This window comes from Hippopotamus amphibius, chromosome 1, assembly GCF_030028045.1.
Source record: "Hippopotamus amphibius kiboko isolate mHipAmp2 chromosome 1, mHipAmp2.hap2, whole genome shotgun sequence".
NCBI classification, from domain to species: Eukaryota; Metazoa; Chordata; class Mammalia; order Artiodactyla; family Hippopotamidae; genus Hippopotamus; species Hippopotamus amphibius.
The window spans coordinates 111,719,683-111,742,518 of NC_080186.1; the positions used below are offsets into that span (position 1 = coordinate 111,719,683).

At 39.1% G+C, this 22,836-nt stretch overlaps 1 protein-coding gene across 2 annotated transcripts in view; it reads right to left on the reverse strand.

Moving 5' to 3' along the window:
- The window catches only part of GPR89A (G protein-coupled receptor 89A), a 42,203-nt gene extending 25,470 nt beyond the window's left edge, over positions 1–16,733 (reverse strand). Inside the window, exons 1-5 of one of the 2 annotated variants that reach the window (XM_057721437.1) lie at positions 16,531–16,733; positions 10,105–10,164; positions 8,658–8,761; positions 2,426–2,532; positions 1,751–1,852 (exon numbers count right to left, since the gene is read on the reverse strand). In XM_057721437.1, coding sequence (XP_057577420.1) covers positions 1,751–1,852; positions 2,426–2,532; positions 8,658–8,761; positions 10,105–10,164; positions 16,531–16,572 — 415 coding nt within the window. In that variant the 5' untranslated portion in view covers positions 16,573–16,733. The remainder of the gene's footprint in view (positions 1–1,750; positions 1,853–2,425; positions 2,533–8,657; positions 8,762–10,104; positions 10,165–16,530) is intronic. The other variant, XM_057721445.1, reaches the window with a different exon arrangement.
- Positions 16,734–22,836: the final 6,103 nt, after the last annotated feature.

Consider the following 22,836-nt stretch of genomic DNA (forward strand, 5'->3'; position numbering starts at 1 on the left):
TGACCTCAGGGAGCTCACAGGTTAATGAGGAAGTCGGATAAGGAAACAAGTAATCATAAGTTTTAAAGGTAATATAAGTACATTGAGGCAGGAGCAATTAATATCTCCCAGTGATGGCCAGGAAAGTCTTCTTAGAGGAACTCATAAAAGTTGAATACTGAAAGAATAAATAGGTATTTTCCAGGTAGGCAAGAGGTGAAGGATTGTCCAGGCTGATAGAACAGCTCTAGAAACTTCAAGTAATTTGGCAGAGCTGGAGGACAGATAGAGAAAGGGAGCAAGAGAAAGTCTTGTATGACATGATAAGAGTCTGAATGTTTTTGGTATGCTGATATTTCTTAACTTTTGGAGACTTGTTTAACGTTATGTGGAATTTCAAAATAGCTATTTTTGTTTTTAAAATATACAGTTATTTATCATATTGCATATGCTTTTAAAAACTGCACATCTCCTCTGACACTTCTGCAGGAGTCTTATAATCTCTCTCCCGCAGATCCCTGCTCTAGGCAATGAGTAGACATGGAAGGACACATGGGAGGTATGGCAAATTCAAGACTCTGGTTCATTCAACAGTCATTCCAATGCCTTTCTAGCATGTCTTGTACTATAGAATGTGGAAAGCCAAAAGCTCTTTCCCAGATTTCCTAGGTTCTGAATGTTACCTAGGTTGCATCATATTCACTTGCCCATGTGAGACCTCAAATACAGAACTGAATATGTGGGAGTGGTGACAGCACTTGGGAGCTGCAGCAGCTGGAGCAGCTGGAGCAGTTTCTAATGTCTGGTCCCTGATCATTGGTCCTGAGTGGCAGGTGACAACTTCCATGCCCCACTAATTTAGTGCTGTGGTACGGTTGGGTGCTTCTCTTTACTATGTAGCATTCAACTTTGACATCCTGCTTTATGAGAAACTCTAAAAAAAAAAATCCCTAATACACTGTAATAAATCCCTTTCTGCTTTAAACTAGTTAGAGTAGAATCTGTTTTCTGCTACAAGAACCTTGATAGATACAGCAGGATAGTGAAATGAAAAGATGTGTATTTATTTTTTAAAAAGCTCCAGTATATTTATTATATAGGTAGGCACTATTTTATATATATTCTGGAGTAGTATTTATTTCTGGAGTACTTCTAGAAGAACTTGTTAGCTGAGGGATTTTTGTTCATTGTTTTTAGCACAGAAATTAGGGCTGTCCACGACATGTTCTTGTATTTAAAATGAACTTTTTTGTGTGAGGAAAGACACTGACTCCTAAAAAGCTTTTCACCTACTAATTGTGTTTTATGTCATTGCTCTTTGCGAAAATACATACACTCCCTAAAGACGATTTTTATTATCACTTGAGCACTGGCCATTTACCTTCTGGGTCACAGACCCCTTTGGGAATTTCATAAATGCGGATGGATACCTCATTTCCAAATACACATACAAATACATTCCCATAATTCTGCATACAATATTAGGAGGTTAAATTTAAGGGCACCTTTCTCAACGCATTACTCCCTTAAAGTTCATTCACTAACCTAAAGTCAAAATTCCTGCTCTAAAATGACAGAAGTCGGTTCCCAAGCCAGCATTTGATACCTCCTAGGATGAAAGAAAAATTCAGTTCAAAGCCAGACATTTTTTTAGAGAAACAATTTGCTATGTTTCCTATAATCAATAGTTTTAAAAAATTGATTTTTTTTCAAATTAGAAAATTATAACCAACTCTTTTCCCCTCCCCACCACATATATTGATACACTCACCATGTTTTGGGCTGAGAATGGGAAATGGATCTCCTAGTTTCCAGAAGAAATACATAAAGGTCAACCATAAGAGACAGGAAAAAAGCAGTCGCTGTTTATGCACTAAGAAAGAGGAGACAAAGTGAAATAGACACATGTTAAAGAGCTTTCTCCACATAAATTTATGGGATTATGCTAATTAATATTTGGCTGGTTTGTTCACTTGGCAAATGAATGATGGAACAATACAATTTTTAGAAATCGTTTTCTAAATCTCTTCCCATCATAAGAGAAATCTGGACGAAATTAAGATATGGGTTGAATTAGGGGAGACTTTTTTTTTAAGAATGCAAGAAGTCTTTTAAAATGACAGTTGGGGGGTGGGGGAGGTCATTTTCTGATAAAGTACTAAAAACAATTCCCAGTACAAATCAAAAAATACAAGTAGTACTCTGCAATGGAAAAATGAAAGGAAAAGAAATTATAGCAGAAACAGAAAGAAAGCTGTGGCAGGACAAATAACCTAATCATTCATTCGATATTTATTTTGTGCCTGTCTTTTAAAGATGCTGCGTGTGAGGTACCTCCAAACGATAGCACCTACTGAAAGTAATATAGAAATGAAGCTCTCTACAGCCTCAATCGCTATGAATACTCATCTTAATCTATGTGCCGACACGAGGGTAAAATACTCACATAGTCGGATGTTGCTCACAATAAAATAGCCAATGTAGAAAGGCACCATGAAAACCAGGATCAACAGAATTACACACAGGTTGATTTTCCAGTGAAAATAACGGGAGCTGAAACAAATGTCAAAGAATATCACTAGGCGGGGAAAAGGGCAGCTGCTTTCACTCTTTTAGTCTTCCAAAGGATCTCTTGCTCTCTGAACTCAATATTGTATATATCCCAACTAATTAGTCAACTAGGCTGTTAGCATCTGCTCATTTATAGAGATTAAAAAATATAAAGTTCTGAAAGGTATATATGGCCATCTTAACCTCCTAAAAATTTCACTTATTAAATTGAGAATGTTAATGCTCTAGTTGTATTCATGGGCAATCTATAATAACATGTATCAACATATATTATCACTGGTAGAATGACTATTGTTTCACTTACCACTGGGAGTCCTATTTCAATGTAGGAGTTAAAAGAAAATAAATGTTAATAATAGCATGTGTTACAAAGACATAAATACTTCTTCTGTACCCTCAATATAACTAAACATCTGATTTGCATGACTACTTTTATTTGCTTATAAAATATATTTTATTTATTGATTAAAATATTTTTAGGACTTTTTATAACAACTTATTGAGACATAATTCACATATTTAGGGTGTACAATCTAATGGTTTTTGGTGTACTCACATTGTTGTGCAACCATCACTACAATCAATTTTAGAACATTTTCATCACTCCACGATGAAACCCAGTACCCATTAGCAATCACTCCCCTTTCCTTTCAACCTCCCTAGCCCTAGGAAACCACCAATATGCTCTCTATCTCTATGGACTTGCATGTACATGGAATCATGTAATATATGATCTTTTGTGACTGACTTCTTTAACTTAGTATAACGTTTTCAAGGTTCATCCATGTGTAGTATCTATCAATACTTCATTTCTTTTTATGGCTGAATAATATTCATACCACTGTATGGACAGACCACATTTTGTTTATTCATTCATTAGCTGGTGGACATTTGGGTTGTTCCACTTTTTAGCTATCATGAAAAGCAATGCTAGGGCTTCCCTGGTAGTGCAGTGCTTAAGAATCTGCCTGCCTATGCAGGGGACATGGGTTCGACCCTGGGACCGGGAAGATCCCACATGCTTCAGAGCAACTAAGCCCATGTGCCACTACTACTGAGCCTGCGAGCCACAACTATTGAGCCCATGTGCCACAACTACTGAAGCCTGCATGCCTAGAGCCTGTGCTCTGCAACAAGAGAAGCCACCATAATGAGAAACCCTCGCACCGCCACAGAGTAGCCCCCGCTCGCCACAACTAGAGAAAGCCCATGCGCAGCAACGAAGACCCAACACAGCCAAAAATAAACAAACATATAAATAATAAAATAAATCTTAAAAAAAAAAGCAATGCTATAAATATTCGTGTAGAAGTTTTTTGTGTAGACATGTTTTAATTTCTCTTTAGGTATCTACCAGGGAGTGGAATTATTGGGTCATATCATAACTCTATATTTAATTTCTTGAAGACTGCCATTATTTTTCAAAGTGGCTGTACCATCTAGCTTTTACCCACAGTGTATGAGGGTTTCAAAATCTCCACAGCCTTGCCAGTGCTTGTTATTGTCTTTTTGATTATAGCCATCCTAGTGGGTGTCAAGCAGTATCACTATTGTGGTTTTGATTTGCATTTCGATGATGGCTAAAGATGGTGAGCATATTTTCATGTGCTTACTGTCCATTTGCATATCTTATCTGGAGAAATGCCTATTCAAATCCTTTGTCAATTTTTTTTTTAAATAAATTTATTACTTATTTTTGGCTGCGTTGGGTCTTTGTTGCTGCACATGGGCTTTCTCTAGCTGTGGTGAGCCGGGGCTACTCTTTGTTGCGGTGCACAGGCTTCTCATTGAGGTGGCTTCTTGTTGTGGAGCATGGGCTCCAGGCACACAGGCTCAGCAGTTGTGACACATAGGCTCAGTAGTTGTGGCTCAGGGCTCTAGAGCTCAGGCTCAGTAGCTGTGGCGCACAGACTTAGTTGCTCTGTGGCATGTGGGATCTTCCTGGACCAGGGCTCGAACCCATGTCCCCTGCATTGGCAGGTGGATTCTTAACCATTGTGCCACCAGGGAAGTCCCTTCTTTGTCCATTTTTTAAATTGTGTTGTCTTTTTATTATTGAGTTGTAAGAGTTCTTTATATATTCTATAGATAGAAGTCCCATAACTGATACATGATTTACAAAAATTTGTGGGATATCTGTTTACTTTCTAGATGGTGTCCTTTGTATTTTTGATTTTAAATTTACTTAACACTGGGCCTTGTTTCAAAAAGGTTAAGTGATTAAGTGTTTTATGAATATCTATAAAATACAGGATGATGAAATAAACTATAAGGAAATATGAAAGGAAGGAAAAACAATGGCAAATATAGGTAGAATATCAGGCCAGGCCTGATGGTTATTATGAAAACGCACACCATAGAGTTCTAGAAACTTGCTACGAGGTGGATCATAAATTTAGCTTTATGTTTCCTAATGGTCAATGTAAAATAGAAAAATTGATCAGTTAGATAAATCATAGTGTACGTAAGAAAAACAAATCACATACAGTATAATTATTGCTGATTTATTATTACTGAATTATTACTATGATCATATTGAAATTTCTCCAAAGATTTCATAAAGAAGAAAATATGAGGGCAATTAACAATGTTCTTCACAACATCCTTTCAAGAGAAACATCAATGAGTTTCAGAGGGCTATTTCTTACTGTTCACTCCTTAGTGCAGATGGCAGGAATCATAAACAAAGAGCTGTTCAGTGAAGGCTACCCTACAGAGAGCCAATACCATTTAGTTTAGATAAACTGACAGCTTTTGCTCATCTTGATTACTCACTTTTGAGCATCTAGAGAAACAAACAATATGCACATCCTCTAGGCAATCGTACTTAGTATTTCAGCTGTCTCTGAAAGATATTGGGAGGCAGTGGGTTTGAAATGACAAGTGTAATCCATCCTGGCAATTAAAAGCAAACCATATATTTTAACTGTCATTTGAGCTGAGGGTAAAGTGACATTCTCTTGAGAAAATTAAGGATACCAACGAAATTACATATTTGAATAGGAGGCTATACCACTTCCGTTTAGAGATGAAACTGAAAGAATACTCTTGGTTAGTTCCAAGATTTTCCTTTGAAAACTATTCTGAATAGTCAGTGCACAGGTAATAATATATGATCACGGTCCATAATTCTGTTACACAGTAGGACCAAGTGTTTGTATGAAAAAAATAGGCATAACTAAAGACACGTCTCAGCCTACCCAATCCCCCAAAAAGCACCTAAAAAAGAACCAGATTTTAGCAATGCTACTTCCATACTCTTTAAGATAAGCTATTTGAGGAATATAAAGCCAAGTAATTGAGTGATGTGTCTTACTATATGGGATTATTAATTATGAATGAGTCAAAAGTTGGGGGACATCAGCTACCAAAAACAATAATTTTGGCTTTAGAATATTTGAGTCATAGTCCTTTCTGTACTACTTAGATCACTACTTACGGCCAGCCAGTCACCTGTTTTTATAAATGAAGTTTTACTGGAACACAATCCCACCAGTTTGATTTCATATTGCCTATGGCTGTTTTGGCTCTACAACAGCAGGGCTGAGTAGCTGTAATAGAAACGGTGTGGCCCACAAAGCCTAAAATACTTATTATCTGGCTCTTTACAGGAAAGGTTGCTGACCTCTGCTTATGTAGCAGTAAAACTTCCAGGTTGTGATAATAACATTTTTTTTCTAGTTTTATTCAGAAATAACTGACATAGACCACTGTATAAGCTTAAGGTGTTGATTTACATATATTGTGAAATGATTACAAAAGGTTTACTTAACATCATTCTCTCATATAGATACAATAAAAAAAATCTCCTTGTGATGAGAACTCTTAGGATTTACTCTCTTAACAACTTTCCTATACATCATAAAGTGTTCTAGAACTTATTTAACTTATAACTGAAAATTTGTACCTTTTGACCACCATCCTCCAATTCCCCTTCCTCCAGCCCCCCACCTCTAGCAACTACCAATCTGATCTCTTTCTAAGAGTTGGTGTCCTTATTTTTGCTTCTGTTTTTAGGTTCCACATATAAGTGAAATCATACAGTATTTGTCGTTCTCTGTCTGACATTTCACTTAGCATAGTGCCTTCAAGGTCTATCCATGTTGTCACAAATGGTAGGATTTCTTCATTTTTTATGATTGAATAATATTCCATTGTATATATATTCCCTATTTTATCCATTCATCCTTTGATGGACACTTAGGTTGTTTCCATATCTTGGCTATTGTAAATACTGCTGCTATAAACACTGGGTACAGATATCCTTTTGAGTTAGTTTTCATTTCCTTTGGATATATTTCCAGAAATGGAATTGCTGGATCATACAGTAGTTCTATTTTTAATTTTTTGAGGAGCCTCCACACTGTTCTCCACAGCGGCTGTATCAATTTAAAATCACCGCAGCAGTGCACAAGGGTTCCCTTTTCTCCATATCCATACCACTATTTGTTATCTTTTGTCTTTCTGATGATAGCCACCCTAACAGATGTGAGGTATGGTTTTACTTTTTTCATTGTGGTTTTAATTTGATCTCCCTAATGACTAGCAATATTGAGCATTTTTTCATGTTGGCCTAGTCTATTCAGGTCTTTGGCCCACTTTTAAACTGAATTATTTGTTTTTTTTTGCTATTGAGTTACATGAATCCTTTACATGCTTTGGATATTAACTCCATATCAGACACATGATTTGCAAATGTTTTTTCCCATTCCATAGGTTGTCTTTTCACCATGTTGATGGTTCTTTTTCAGTCTGATATAGTCCTACCTGTTTGTTTTTTGATGTTGTTGTTTTTTAAGTGTGATTTCCAAAAAAAAATCATTACCAAGACCCATGTCATGGAGTTTGTTTGGCTATATTTTCTTCTAGGAGTTTCACGGTTCCAGGTCTTAAATGGTCTTTAATCCATTTAAAGAAAACTAAAAATTTCTCTAATTTTTGTGAGTAATGTAAGATAGGGATCAGGTTTCATTCTGTTACATGTGAATATCCAATTTTCCTGCCATCATTTATTGAAGAGACTATCTTTTCACCAATGAGTATTCTTGGCTCCCTTGTCAAGAATATATGTATATGCTTTGGTTTATTTCTGGGCTCTTAACTAAAATTTAATAACTAGCATGTAAAATAACACTTGCCTAGTCTTGACAGTCATAGGATCTGTATCTAGCTCATCCAAGAAAGGTCTGGATTATTAAAGAACAAGTTTAAAAGCAGCAGAGTCAGAACATATTTCTGTTTTTACCATACTACAAGTTCTCAATTTATCTATCAAGAGACCATAGATATCAACTCTGATTCTCAAAAAAGGAATTTGAGAATATAATCTCTCCGTAAGTTTCAAATGGCAGGGGTCTATAATGAGTTACACAGCTTAGCTCAGCATTGACGCCTGACTATAGAGCCAATGACACTTTATTTTTAAAAGACTTTCCCATGTAGTGATAAAAAGTACAACAAAACTCTACATAGAATAGCTGATGTACTCTACACACAAACATTGGCCCCCCACCCCCCCAAAACTCAAGCTTTCAGTTTAACAAGCAAGAAATATTTTGAGTAGACTGTTCAATAAACTAATAGGTCTGTTATTTGGAGGAAGACAGGAGTCGCTTTTTAAAAATGCTTTAAAGAAAATGTAAGTGCAACTTGAATACACCTATGAAATCAACAAAATTAGCTCGATTAGTAAGAACTGGAGTTCAGTCTTCATGGAAGCCCTTAACCAGCTCTGAGGAATTAGGATGTTTTCAGGTAGAGATTTCTCAATCAGCAGGAAAATGTTAAGGGTCCTTACTGGGATTCAATCAGAGAGCACCCTGAGAAAAATAAAACTTCTCAGAGTGAAGCCTGGGACCTAGGCTCTCATACCCTCAGTCTCAATTAGTACTTCAGAACTAATGCTCAGATTTGCTTTCCTGGTATTTCACAGTCTTTGTCAAGCCAGTTACTAGGTGCCTAGGACATGTATTTGCTATGATTATTACAGTTACTGAGACTAAACTAACCACATGGTGGATTTTTTCAGCTATGGGATCCTAGCAAATCTTCCACCATAAAGAAAGTAACATAAGTCTAAAGGAGAGCTAATTAGTATTCTTACTCACCTGCTATTCAATACTCCTAAGATTTCAAAGATGATGAGCTCAAACATGGTGCAAGAAAATGCAAAAGTCACAGAGAAGATCACCTGTACCACATACTGACGCACCTGTTAAAAGTCAAATAGAGATGAAAAGTCATTTCCTTGTGTGAAATACTGAGTTGATAATCTGGTTACAAGTCAGAAAACTTATTTTGAAGAAATTCTCAAGTTATCAGAAACTCGGCCAGGACAGTTACTTGTCTGGAACTAAAGAAATAGATAGATGAAAGTAGGTAGTACTTCTATACCATGTTCGTCTTGTGGATGAAAAATTTAAAGCACAGGAAGATGAAGTGACAGGGACAGAACTAGCATTTAGAATTCCTGATGCACACTGACAAGAAAATGACAGATTTATATATACAGGTTAGTGCTAAAAAGGTTTCTTCAACACTCTGCAGACCTTGGGCCAGTTTTTGAATATCCCCTAGGAGGCCTTAAAGTATTGAGCAGAACAGAATCTTTAGAATTCTGGGCTCCTTCAGACAATAACTCAAACTCCCTGGGGAAGTTTAATGGAGAACATATTAGAAATGACTCCAAATAGTCCATAACATTGAGCTTATTACTAAATGAGGAAGAGTAATTAGGAAATGTCCAGTGTAGGCTGTTGTGTTTCTGAATTCAAGGCTTAAGGTACGAATTGGACCAGCCTTAGAATTTTGGTATTAACTTAGGATATAAGATTGGTAATTAATATTGAAGGCCAAATACCCAAATGAATGAGCACATTTACGAGCCATTATAAGTTAAATTCTCTCCCAAAAAATAACTATCTGCTATTGGTGTATATACTGATATACTGATATGATATACATGACTTGCCTTAAAAAAAACCAACTAAGCTTAATTATATTCTCCAATTTAAGAATTATATAGTGGCAAAAATTCCCACCTTGGGAGTGAACATGATTTTTCTTTCTTTTTTTAATTTTTTTTGACCATTACAGGTCGTGAAAGTTCAAGCATAATTGGTTTTTTCAAATTGAAGTACAGCTGATTTACAATGCTTCAGGTGTACAGCTAAGTGATTCAGATACATATATATACACACACATTTTCAGATTCTTTTCCATTATAGGTTATTACGAGATATTGACTATAGTTCCTTGTGCTATACAGTAGATCCTTGTTATTTATCTGTTTTATATATAGTAGTGTGTATCTATTAAACCCAAATTCCCAATTTATTCCACCCCCCTTTCCCCTTTGGTAAACGTGAGTTTGTTTTCTATGTCTGTGAGTCTACTTCGGTTTTGTAAATAAGTTCACTTGTATCATTTTTTTTAGAGTCCACATGTAAGTGATATCATATGGTATTTGTCTTTCTCGAACATGATTTTTCTTTTCTCATTTAAAACAATCTAAATTCATATAATATTAGCATAATCAAAATGATCTCTTCTCACCTCATAGTCCTTAAACAGCTGTCGCATGAAAAAAAGCCACCCAAATCCAAAGAAAAATATCTGGAGGAGAAAGAAGATAGGTCAGTATACATAATCTTTGAGAAATGCCTTAGACTATTTTATGATAAAAGGTCGCTTAACTAAATAGCTTATTTCAGAGATTAAAGATGACATCCACCTATATTAGATCTACTTATTAAAGTCCTCAACACTGGGACTAGATGTTGAAATGCTCTTCAGTTTTTGAAATTATCCTTGTTTTAGAACATGTTTTAAGTTAGACAAAAATTAAAGTATATATTTTTCCTGTTATCTTATGATAATCATTTTTGAGCCAGAGAAACTAGAAAATAAAAAGGAGTCAGTGAAACTTACTTCTTACAGATGATCCCTGCTTGCAAGTATTTACAAAAACAAAAAACAACTTCAAGGAAAAGAAGTTTTTTAAGATTTTTCTAAAAAAGGAAAGTAGTAGAAAGTGATACTTTTTATGTTTTCCTTCACAGACCTTTCTCAGATTCTCCACCATCTTGCCTAATCCACATAAAGTGGTTTCCATCTCAATGTAAAGCCAAGAGATTGCAGGATCCCCTTTGTCAGTTTTGGTTCAAGCTGGCATCAGAGACAGTAGCCACATGACAGCTCTGTTCAGTGTTGTAAAGCTCATTTGTTTTTCACTGGTAAATAGAACCTTCTCTACATACACACACTCTAACACAACTCCTCTTTTCTTCTTATATTGGCTAGGAACATCTTATGGAAAAACCCGAACAAACTTTTGGGCCAACCCAATAGTATGGTATGTACTGGTAACTACACACAGTTTGGTGCTACTGGAAGATAAAATTCAAAGAAAGAAGTGGTTAAAAATAAGGCTAAGAGAGGAGGAACAGAGGACCAATGACTGAAAGCCCTGAAGGCCACTGTAAAGAGCTTGGATCATAAGCTATAGGTGATGAGAGGAGTTATTTAAGTATGGAAAAGACCTGGCCGGGTTTACTTTATACAGAGCACTATGGTGGCTATTTGAGGGAAACAACACTGTAGAGAAAGAAACATGATAGGTTTTTGCAGTAGTCCAGATGAGAGATGATAAAGTCCTGAATTAAGACATCGGTGGTTGGAGAGGAGGCAACAAATTTGAGTACTTTGAAGGTAAAATCAGCAGGGAGGAATCAGGGATGACTAGTTTGGAATATAGGATGAAGAGTGAGGTCACCCACTTTATATAAAGACTACTGGAGGGAAAAAAAGGTTTGGGAATGTGCATGGGAGACAGGAAGATGATGGGTTCACTTTTAGGTATGCTAAGTGGTTGAGGGCTATCCAAGTTGACATAAAAGACAGATTACGAAGGCAGGGCTGAGATACACGTAAGAGTTGAAACCACCAAAGAATATGAGATCACCCAGGAACAGTATGTAGAGTGAAGAGGGCAATATGCCAAGAAGAAAACAGTAGAGGGAAGAATGGGGAGAGAGACCAGGAAGGAGACAGAGAAGGAATGGTGAGAAAAATAATAGGCACCAGGACAGTGTGGTATACCGAAACCAAGGTAATAGAATTTAAAGGAGTGTTAAATGAAGCAGAGACAGACAATAGAACCAGGACTGAAAAATATTCAAAGGATTTGGTAACTTGGAGGTCAATGCTGACCTTCAGGAAAACAGTTTGAATAGTGAGGTGGAGGCAGGAGCCAGACTTTAGTGGGTTGGGGGTTCATGGGAGGTAAGGCAGTAGAGACAGTAAGCACAAATTACCCAAGGGACAGCCAAGAACGAGAAAGAGAGAAAACATTAGATAGTAGCCTCAAGAAGAATGTGGGGTAAAGAGAAAAATCTACAGGCCAAGGGAAAGAAAGCAGTAAAGAGATAAATATGAGAAGGAACTGACAATACTGGAGGTCAGTGGATGATGTTATTAATTTACTATTATTAGCTACCTTTTACTGACCATTTAGTATATTCTGGGAACTCTAAGTGCTTAGCCTTGCAATCTCATTAATCATAAAAACCTGATAAGGTAGGTTTGATTGTTCTCATTACAGAGAAAGCTGAAGCTTAACAGAAATTAACCCATTTATAGTAGGTTTCAGAATCAGGATTCAAGCTGAAGTCTCTGTGGCTGACTCCAAAGTTTGCGCTTTTAACCACTTCACAATAAGCTGCTCCACGATCAAAGGCACAGGTGGAAAACACGGCCTTAAACAGGAGTAAGGGGCACCTTATTCTCTGACATGGAAGGAAAGGAGTTGGGAATGGTTGTGGATATAGATAACTGCTTAGATTAAGATGCAGGAAGTAGAAGGAGCTCATACCTTTGGCCTCACTTTTGTTGATAAAGTAGGAGGCAAACTCATTTGCTAAGAGTAGGAGAGGTGAAAATGGAAAAGGGGGCTTTGAAAAGAGTGATAAAGACTCAGGGAAATTGTGGGGGAAGGGAACAAGCAGCTGATTAAAGTCAAGAAAAAAGACGATTCAGTGAGCTGAGGGTGTCCATAAACTCATGGCATTGACAATTTGCACAGTTGTATGATTTTCTGCAGAAGCCTTTAGGCCCCTGAGTTAGTAGTAGACAAACTACAGCAGTGATCCAAGTGTGGACTTTTAAATGTAGGTAAAGAAACAAGAGAGTATGAGAAAGTAGCTTGGATCCATGAATCCAGACTAAGTAGAAAGGAAGATGGTGAACAGATTAGGAGAAAATACCCCTAGACTACCTAGGAGATCCTTTGGCTATTATAAATCATTACCAGTGGAGACATTTAAATTATAGTTTAGAGGCCGTATTTAAATGACGTCTGAAGTCATGACTGCAGTTGGAGAAGTCAGGCATTTAGGGAGTAGTGTATATGGTGGAGATGGATGATAAATAAATAAAATATTTCACCAAGATCACTTAGACAAGAAAACAGGTGAAACTGATGTCTATATGAGGGGGTGGGAAATGGAAGAAAAAGAGAAAGAGATACACATCTTTATATTTCGTGTGGGCTCCTTTCACACTGACAAAAAAGCTTAAAAAGACTTTTAAACAACTAATATGAAAAAAAAAACCAGGGGAATTCAAGAAGTCCAAAATTATTATGAATTCTGGTAAGATTAAAAAGGATCTAAAAAGCATGCAAAAGGGAAAAGCAATTTCAAACATTTTTGCAAATAAAATAGAAAGGGCACAGCTCTTATTCAAAAAAGTGAACATTTTTGACATTGTACAGAGTCTTGACCTTGGGACTGAGAGTGTACTTTGGAACTGATAAGTCTTATGACTGTAGAGGAGGCTGAAAACAGAGGTTAGATAACAGTTGCTTTTACAAAAGATAACTCCTATGTTGAAAATTAGCTACAGATTAAAAATAAAAAGATGGCCATTGGCAGGACAGTTACTAAAGAACTGACAAGAAAAGATCCCTTTCTTGGATCATTTATTTACACTTTTATTTATTTAACAAAATTAACAGTGTCTAATATGTGCCAGGACCTAGGGGTAGAATGGCGAGCAAGAGAGCACGGACACTGCTCTCATGGAGTTTATAACCTATGGAGGAGACAGACAAGTAATTATGAAATAATGTGCCAGTGCTGTTACAAGTGAAGTGGGCAAAGGGTACTAGGAAAACATGTATAGGGACATTTAGTTCAGCCTGGAAGAGGTTTTTTTGGATATCCATGTTGAGATCTGAAGGCTGAATAGGAGTTAGCCAGGAGAAAGAAGTGGAGGGATACGGGGAAAAGGTCCAGAAAGAGAACAGGCTGGTGGAAACCTGGAGGCATGGTAGCATGGCCAGATTAAGGAACTAAAAGTTTAGTAAGGCTAGTATATTACAAACTGAAGTGAGAAATGGTGAGGGCCAAGGCTGAGAAGGTAAGCACTGGGTCTCATCATAAAAGACCCTGTAAGCCACAGTAAGGATGTGAACTTTATCCTGTGACAATCTCTACACCAAGATGTTGCTTGAGACAGACCAGCTTCAGTACATGACCTCTAATTTCAGATTTCATTTCAAATAAATCTTACAGTTCACACAAAACAGGAAAAATGAGGGGGAGGTGTTTCTAAGGTAATCATACCTCTCCAGAAAGGTGCTTTTTATTAAATATTTACTAGGATTACTATGTGCCAGAAACTGATCTAGAGGCTAGGGAATATAGCAGAAACAAGACAGAGAGCATCCTGGACCTCATAGAGTTTACAACTAACAAACACAAACAAAAAATAGAGACAGATATGAAGAAGAAACTAAGACAGGGACATGGGACAGAGCTCGCTGGAATGGAGGCTAGCTTGACTGGGGGTAGGGAGTCAGGTAGAGCCTTCCAGAAGTGACACTTTTACTGATACCTAAAAGATGACAAAGTAGCCACATAAATATATGAGCGGAGAACAATTTCACCCAAAACTCGTTGGGTCTTAGTTCCTCGTTTGTAAAGAGCAGGTTTGAGCATTAAATTTAATATTGCATGTGAATGCATGTGTGAAAGTTAAAGTATCACATGGCATACAAGATCAGAAAGCCACTTTTTGGTTCAACTTATCAATCAAGTTTATCCATGTTAAAAATCTTAGGGGTGGGCTTCCTAGGTGGTGCAGTGGTTAAGAATACACCTGTCAATGCAGGGGACACGGGTTCAATCCCTGCTCCAGGAAGATCCCACATGCCACGGAGCAACTAAGCCCGTGCACCACAACTATTGAGCCTGAGCTTTAGAGCCTGTGAGCCACAACTATTGAGCCCATATGCCACAACTACTGAAGCCAATGTGCCTAGAGCCTGTGCTTCACAACAAGAGAAGCCACGGCAATGAGGAGCCCATGCACCACAATGAAGAGTAGCCCCTGCTCACCGCAACTAAAGAAAGCCGCACACAGCAACACAGACCCAATACAGCCAATAAATAAATAAATAAATTTGGAAAAAAAAAATCTTAGGCGTTACAATGCAATGCCACTTTCCTCACTGACATTCTTACTTTTATTCTGAGTGAAAAAAATGCTACTTAAATGTTTCCATTTTTCTTGAGTTGGTACTAGAGCTATAAGTAACCCTGAGTTGTCATAAAGGGCAAGCCTTAGAAAAGTTAGAAAAGCAAGAGAATTACATGCCCAGATTTGTGTACACTGATAAATCTGAATATTATGCAGCCAATAAAAACAACAGTTACGAAAACTTCTAAAGAAGGATAAATTTAAAAATAAAAAATGTATCAGGACATTCCTTGTTTCACACTCTTTAAAATGTTTTAATACAAGTTATTCAAGAAACAAGGACAATGCTCCACTCTAAAAACAGAAGCATTAGGATAAAGCTGTATGAAAACAGAATAAAAAACCCCTCTCAGATTTAGTTTACTTTAAACCTCCAGAAGGAACTGTTTCTGTCATATTCCACTTGAAAAAAAGAACAATTAAGAAAAAATACTTTAAATTACTGGAAAAATGGAGGTGAGGTGGGGAAGATCAGTAATTAGGTAGTCTGAGCTTCTACAAATTTTAACACTTGGCCAACAAATATTTATTGAGCGCTCGCACTTGGAGGGAGGATAGAGCTATGAAGAAGCCAGGATCTGAAAAAATAAATTCACAAATAAATACATAAATGATATCAGTGCTATAATAAATGCTGCGAATAAAATAAAAGTAACTCAACGAATTGACATGGTAAAAGCAAAAGGCTCACTAGACGAAGTTTCTATACAGCAGGACAAGTCAGTGTCTTATTCAGGTTTGTATCCTCAGAACTTTATATAATGCTCGATAAAAGATTGTTGACTATACGAATGAATGAAGGTGGCCAATCGGAAGGAAAGAGGGTCAGAAAAAGATCCGAAAGCGTGCACAGCAAACAGAGGGTAAAGGATGCAGGTGTTACTGTACAAACAAAACCCGATACTCAGAAGATCTCTGAAGTGACGGCGGCAAATTCCTCCACATCCGGATTCAGGATCTGACAACTAACCAGCAAAACCCTCACGTGTCCCCAGGAGCCAGCCCGGATTGGCGAGTCGCACACTCCGCGCCCGGAACCACACTCTTCCCTAATACATGGGTCCGCGGCGCCGTTCAGAGCTTCGGGGCGCTTTGGGGACGGCTTCCCTCTTGCGGCACCGGCTCTGGGCTCTCAGACCACCTGACCTCTCCCAAAGTGGACCAGAAACCTGGGGAGGTGGGGGGGGGGAGGGGATGGGGGGAGGAGGAACGGAGGCTGGGTGGGGACGCGGCCGGCCGCAGAACGCCTCCTGACAGCGAGGGAGCAGGGAACCCGACGCAGCAAACCCCACACTCTCCCCGCGCTCTGGGCACTGGTGACGCGGCGCTGGCCGCGGGCGAGGAGAGCGAGCCCCGAGCCAGCCCGCATCGCTGGGGCCCGGAGAAGACGGCTCGGGAAAGGGAGGCTGGGGAGTCCTGGGGCGGGACGCGGTGGCTCACCTGGGAGGTAATCATGATGCTGGAGTCAATCAGGAAACTCATGGCGAAGTGCAAGGAGGGCTCGTGCCTCCACTTGCCACTCCCCGAGGCCACAGCACGCTCGGGCAACGGGCCCCCTCACACAGGCGGCCGTCGCCCGGGGGCCACTGCCGGGACCGCCGCTCGCCAGCCCGACGCCATCAAGCTGCGCCCCAGCCAGCCAATCAGCAACTACGTCCAGCGCTTCCCGCCTAGGGCTGGGAGTGGGCGGGGCGCTGAGGAGCGGAGGACCCGGGGGTGGGGCCAGAGAGGGTCCGTTCTGGGGGCGGGGCTTAGTTAAAGGCGGCCTGGCTAAAAGGAGCGGGATACAACCATGCGGTCTGAAAATTCAAAAGCAGATGTAATGCAAGGTAGCAGTTCCATTTCTAAGGCTAAAGGAAGTGGGGCCTGAGCTAACATCTTAAGTGGGAATTCTATTTTATAAGGGTCATAGCTAATAAGATGAAGTTAATAATAATGAGTTAGACCATAAATCAGGCATTGTGTTCTAGATCTCACAAGTTATACTTGGCTCTACGAACAACTGCATAAAGAGGGAAGAGTGTAAAGGCAGGTTTTAGCCAATATGGCTAATGGAGTAAATTTATGATTCTTTAACCACACTTTTAAGAGGCAAATAGATGTATTGGAGCACTCTCAGAGGTGAGTCACCAGATGAGGACAGGTGGAAGGAATTGAAGAAAGACTCAGGAACATTGACAGCTACCTTCATTTGGAAGAATGGATAGAACTGATACGGCCGCGAGAGATATTTGTAGGACAAAGGACTGCAAGTTAAATGAAGATAGATTTAATTCAAAACAAGGAATAATTCGTTAAGAATCTAAAGACGAGTTACTTTAGGAAATAGTCTCTCCTGCCCCCCACCCATGTTGGAATTGCTCACATGTAGATGGGATCACTACTTCATCCATTCAATACTCATTTCGAGAAGGCTTAATGCACGGCTATGGGGCTTATCATTTCCTACCAGGGCTCTACCCAGTCCTTGTAGTCCCCGTAGTCCCTTGTCCTGAAGCCAGCTCCAGCTGAGGGCAAGCACCTAGTATGGGAGTGGCTGCATTCAAGGCTGCGGTCAATACCTAGAAGCACAGCCTTGAGTGGACCCGTGTCTTCAAGCAGAGTGCTTAGACTACTGCAATATGAGTGACGGATACTCAGATTTATTACACACAAGGGAATGTGTCTTTCTTTCTTAGACTTGAACTCTGCTCATACTAAGGAGCCCAAACTATCTATCAGATGTCCAGTCCCCAATCCAGAAGGCCAGGGAGCAGTGGAGGCAGTTCTACTAAGGGAGAGTCTTAAACCAGAGAAATTTGTGTCCCTGGCTACATCTATCAGGGAAGCCATAGCATCTGTGCAGGCATGTGATGAGTTAGACTGTCACCTATCAAGACTGTATGATAGTGCAGAATGCTGGATTAGCCTATTAAGGCAAACAGTTTACCTTGGTGGCTTGCTGGGGTGCATGGTGGGGATCAAGTTCTCAATGAACCTGGCAGCAGAAAAAGATATGCAGTCTCACTGGCCCCAGGGCTGTGTACAACTTTGAAAGACACTCTTCAGGATTCTTCCTACTGTTAACAACTGTGTCCAGGTCAAGGACAGGCATGGGTGACCCAAGGAACTGCTTCCCCCTGCTTTTAATTATGGAATGTCTCCAGAAACCATCACACTAGATTAATGTCCAATCGACTCTCCTTTCAAAGCAGGTCTCTTTCCTGGTGGTGGTGGACTCCATCACCAAGATGGCTTGTCCTCTTCCCCTTACCTCAGTACTGTTTTCCCAGTTCACTCTAGCTGCTGCAATCCTATTCAACAGTGGGAACTGCTTCTGCCTCCATGGACTGTCAAGCCACCTGGGCTCTGGGAGACCCCAGTTTGTATCCCATTTTCCAAGGATGCTTTCCAAAATATTTCATGTTCATAACTACTGGCCATTGTTTACCACTCACCTAGAGACTGACAGCCAGACAGCCAGATAGATCTACTCTTAAAGAGTCTACTAACAACATGACCAATCTGTGTCCCTTGGAGCAGTGTTTGTTCACATCAATGTTTTGCACTCTTTTTCACAGCGGCTACAGCACCTATCGTCTCACACCTTCGAGCATCATCAATATCCTGACAGGTAACTATATTCCCCTCTTCCTCCAAATTCATACAAAAGACTGAGCCCAGGAGCTGACATGAACACTAGATCCTTGGGAAACATCCTAGCACCTCTTCTCCTGCCCATGCCAGTGGGCATGGCTGGATGACTTCTGTTAGGAATTTTTTTTTAAAACTTTTTGTTGTGATATAGTAGATTCACATGCAGTTGTATGTTTATTATGACATCACCAATTCCATGGCATCCTACTCCAGTTGTTTCCCTCCATGTATAGCCATCCTACCATGTAGCTCTCCTTGCTATGCCAGGTTCACTGAGACTTTGAACGCCACTCTATACCCCAATAATCCACCAAGGTAGGTTGACCAGGAAACCCCAAATATTTGAAGAGGAGGCACTTCCTTCCTAATGGTCCCCTGGACAGCTTCTATACTTGGTACCTAAAAAGTGTATAGCTGCAGTTTTTTCCAAAGTGTGGTGCTCTACCTGCTTGGGAAGCTTGTTTAAAATGTAGATTCGTAGGCCCTAAGGCAGATCAGTGGACTCAGGATTTCTGAGGGTGGCTCCCAGGAATCTGCATTTTTAACAGCTTCCGTATACGCTGACAGAACTGGAGGACTGGTTATGGGACTCTGCTTCCCACCTCAAAGCTCTCCTGGAATGGGGAAAGGTCAGCTCTGATTTGCCTGGAGAAAGGGGACCGAGGGCCAGAGTGGTATTAGTTATGCTCTGTGCTTTGTTTTTTCCTCTAGGCATGTTCACTCTATAGTCTGAGTAATCCAAACAGCCACCTGTGTTTTGACTCAAAAATTCCCCTAGCCTCATCTTTCTTGAGTCTAATCTGAACCTCTTTACTGGTTGGTCACCACTCTTCCAAACCTTCTTGGCTGTATGCTTTAGTTCTTTCTTCTTATCCAGACTCATTTTGGATGTGTTGACCCTGGTGTTGACCCAGTGTGCACTTAGGATGCCCAGGGATTGGTTCAGATAAGTTAGCAGTAATTCTGAATCAAGTGCTCGGTTGTTCTTGAGGCCTTACGCAAGTTACTTAATCTGTACCTTATTTTCCTTGTCTAAAAGATAGATAGAGTAATAGTAGTTTATTTCATATGGTTATTATGAGGGTTGAGAAAGTAATACACTTAAGACCCTTATAAAAATAAGTACTTTATATTAGGTATGCAATATTTTTTACTCATTATTATTGTTATAAATTTACATTCAAGTTTTCCTTCATTATTAATCAGTTTAAATGTATATTTAAAATTTCTGGTTGCCAATTATTCCAGTTGGATTGAAAAGACTGGTGATTGTATACCTACCAAATTTGGAAAGACTCAGGCATTATTTAAAATAGATAACATTAATTTTTTTCCCATTTATTAAAAATAATTTCAGGATTCCTTATTAATATAATTATAATGCAGAATTAATTTGATCCATGTAATTTGTGAGTAAAAGGGAAGAATATAGAGAGAGAAAATTTAAAATTGAATATGTAAATTGAAATTCATGAAAAAGAGTAAAAGATATGCATGCTCTTTCCATAAGAACTGTTCTGAACTTCACACTTAAATTTGGGTTTCCTGCCCCCTGGGCTTGTGCAGAGCAGAAAGGTCTCCCTGCCTCCCCGCAACCCAACCCCCCCACCCCCACCCCCGCCGGCTTCCTGCTCCAGGACTAATCTCTTCTCAGGATGAGTAACAGCAGGAACATTCCCTCATTTTAGAGAAGCCCTCATCTTTATCACTGGATTGTGATTTATCATCAGGACTTTGGTAAAACAGGTACCAAGGAGCTCAATCCCGCCATATTTCCAAAGTCTGAGATATTCATTCTTATTCTTGGTTACTCTGATATATGCCACACTTACGCAAGTATACTTTTTCATTTTCTCCAAAATGGATACAATAAGCATGATATTTTGTTATATACATTTTCTGCTTAGAAATACATCATGAACATATTTTCTCATGCCAAAGATTTTACAGCATTTTTCATTGATTCAATAACATTCCAATCATATGATTATGCCTTGATTCATTTAACCAGTGTGATTTTTTTGTTGTTGTTTTTATTTGTTTTCTGTAATAAAATAATATTGTGGTGAAGAATTTGGCCAACAAGAAACACTTACCCTTACCTAAGCCCTCAAGTTTCCCTGGGGAAGGAGTAGTCACCATGTCTGTGACTCAGCAAATCTGGAGCCATGCACATCAGCTCCTCCAAGGTTGGCTCCTGTGGCAGCCTGAGGTGGGCCTGCAAACTGCTGAAGATTTAGTAGGTAGCTAATGACTAGTAAGATGTCAGGCTTCCCTCTAAGCAAGTGTTTCCCAGAAAAATCTCAGAGGTTTTTCTTGAACCCTCATTTGGAGGGGATGGGAGGGGAAACATTGCAGCACTTTATTTTGGTCTGACAACACTCTTCAAAGAATGCCCCTCGCAACGACACCTTACCATTCTCTTAAATAATCTGGAGTAGATGGTGGGTTAAGGGTTGCAAGACCATTTGGGGGGCAACTCTTCTTTTTTTTATAGCAGTTCTGGATTGTTTGTGCTTTGTTTCACACTTCAGAATGTATAGGCACTGAGCATTCATTGTCCTTGGTTTTGCAGTTGGCTGAAACTCTAAGACATAGGAAATATTTCATTTAACATTCCATTACATAGCCACAAGTCAGAATTGTAAATTATATTCAGGTCCTATATATTTTTGTGTTCTATTTATTTGTCAAGGACTGAAGGAGGCGTACTGTTGCAGTCTCTAATTACAACTATTTTTCCATCTATATCTCCTTGTATTTTTGAGGGCTTCACATAGATGCTGTATTTTACAGTGCAAAATGATCCATACTATGTTCCATGTTATATTTTATATCAACACGAATAAATATTTGGTTTGGTTTAATGATTCTGCCTTCTTATTTTGTGTGTCTGGTATTAATTTTTCTTTTTTTCTGTTCTTTCTTTTCTCTGTATGGACTGTGTGTTCCTTAACTTTTTCCCCTAGTACTTTGGGATGCATACCTTGGTTTTAAAGTAACACATGCAGCCCTATATTTTTCGAAATGCTAAAACAGAGAATAAAATAATATCTTTATAAGTAAAGAATATCAGGGCACTCTACTTCCTCATATTTCTGCTTCTCCCTTACTCTTTCCCCCTCCCACAGTTCCCAAGTTTATGTTGGTATAACCTGGGATTTTAAACTTTACTTTTAAAAAGTTACTATGTGTTAAGAATTGTTTATGACATTTGTATTCTGTTTTGTAACTATTCTTACTACAGTTACATTTAACTCATTTTATGTTTAATGTCTTCAGTATTCATCACCAGGCTTTTTCATACTTGGCCTTCTTAAATTCTTTTTTGTTTAAAATAAATTTATTTATTTATTTATTGGCTGCGTTGGATCTTCGTTGCTGTGCGCAGGCTTTCTCTAGTGGCGAGTGGGGGCTACCCTTCATTGTGGTGCACAGGCTTCTCAGTGCGGTGGCTTCTCTTGTTGCAAAGCACAGGCTCTAGGCATGCGGGCTTCAGTAGTTGTGGCACATGGGCTCAATAGTTGTGGCTTGCAGGCTCCAGAGCTCAGGCTCAGTAGTTGTGTGCACGGGCTTAGTTGCTCCATGGCATGTGGAATCTTCCTGGCCCAGGCCTTGAACCCATGTCCCCTGCATTGGCAGGGGGATCCTTAACCACTGTGCTACCAGGGAAGTCCTTAAATTCTTTTTAAAAATTCTTTCTCTTTCGGCTTGAGTGAATCATGAGATAAATTTTTCTTTAAAGAAGGATTTGCAGGAATTTTGAGTTTTTGCATAATTGAGAATGCGTTTCAATCGTGTTCAGTCATGAATGTCATTTGACTTGTTGTGGGGTTCCTGGATTAAACTTATCATCCTCAATATTTTAGAGATATTCTTTTTTTGAAATTCAATATGTTATGGAAAAGCATGAAGCCAGCCTGATATTTTCTTCCTTTGTAGCTACTTTAATAAATATCCTGTTAAAGTTGGCACCAGAGGGACTAACTCCACATTGGGAGGGATGTGATGGCTATGATCGAGAGCAATGAGTTCTGCAAGTTTTGCTTTCTTGTCCTCATCCTGGCTTCTCTTTTCCTTGAGAGCTATTACTAATCCCCACAGCCAACA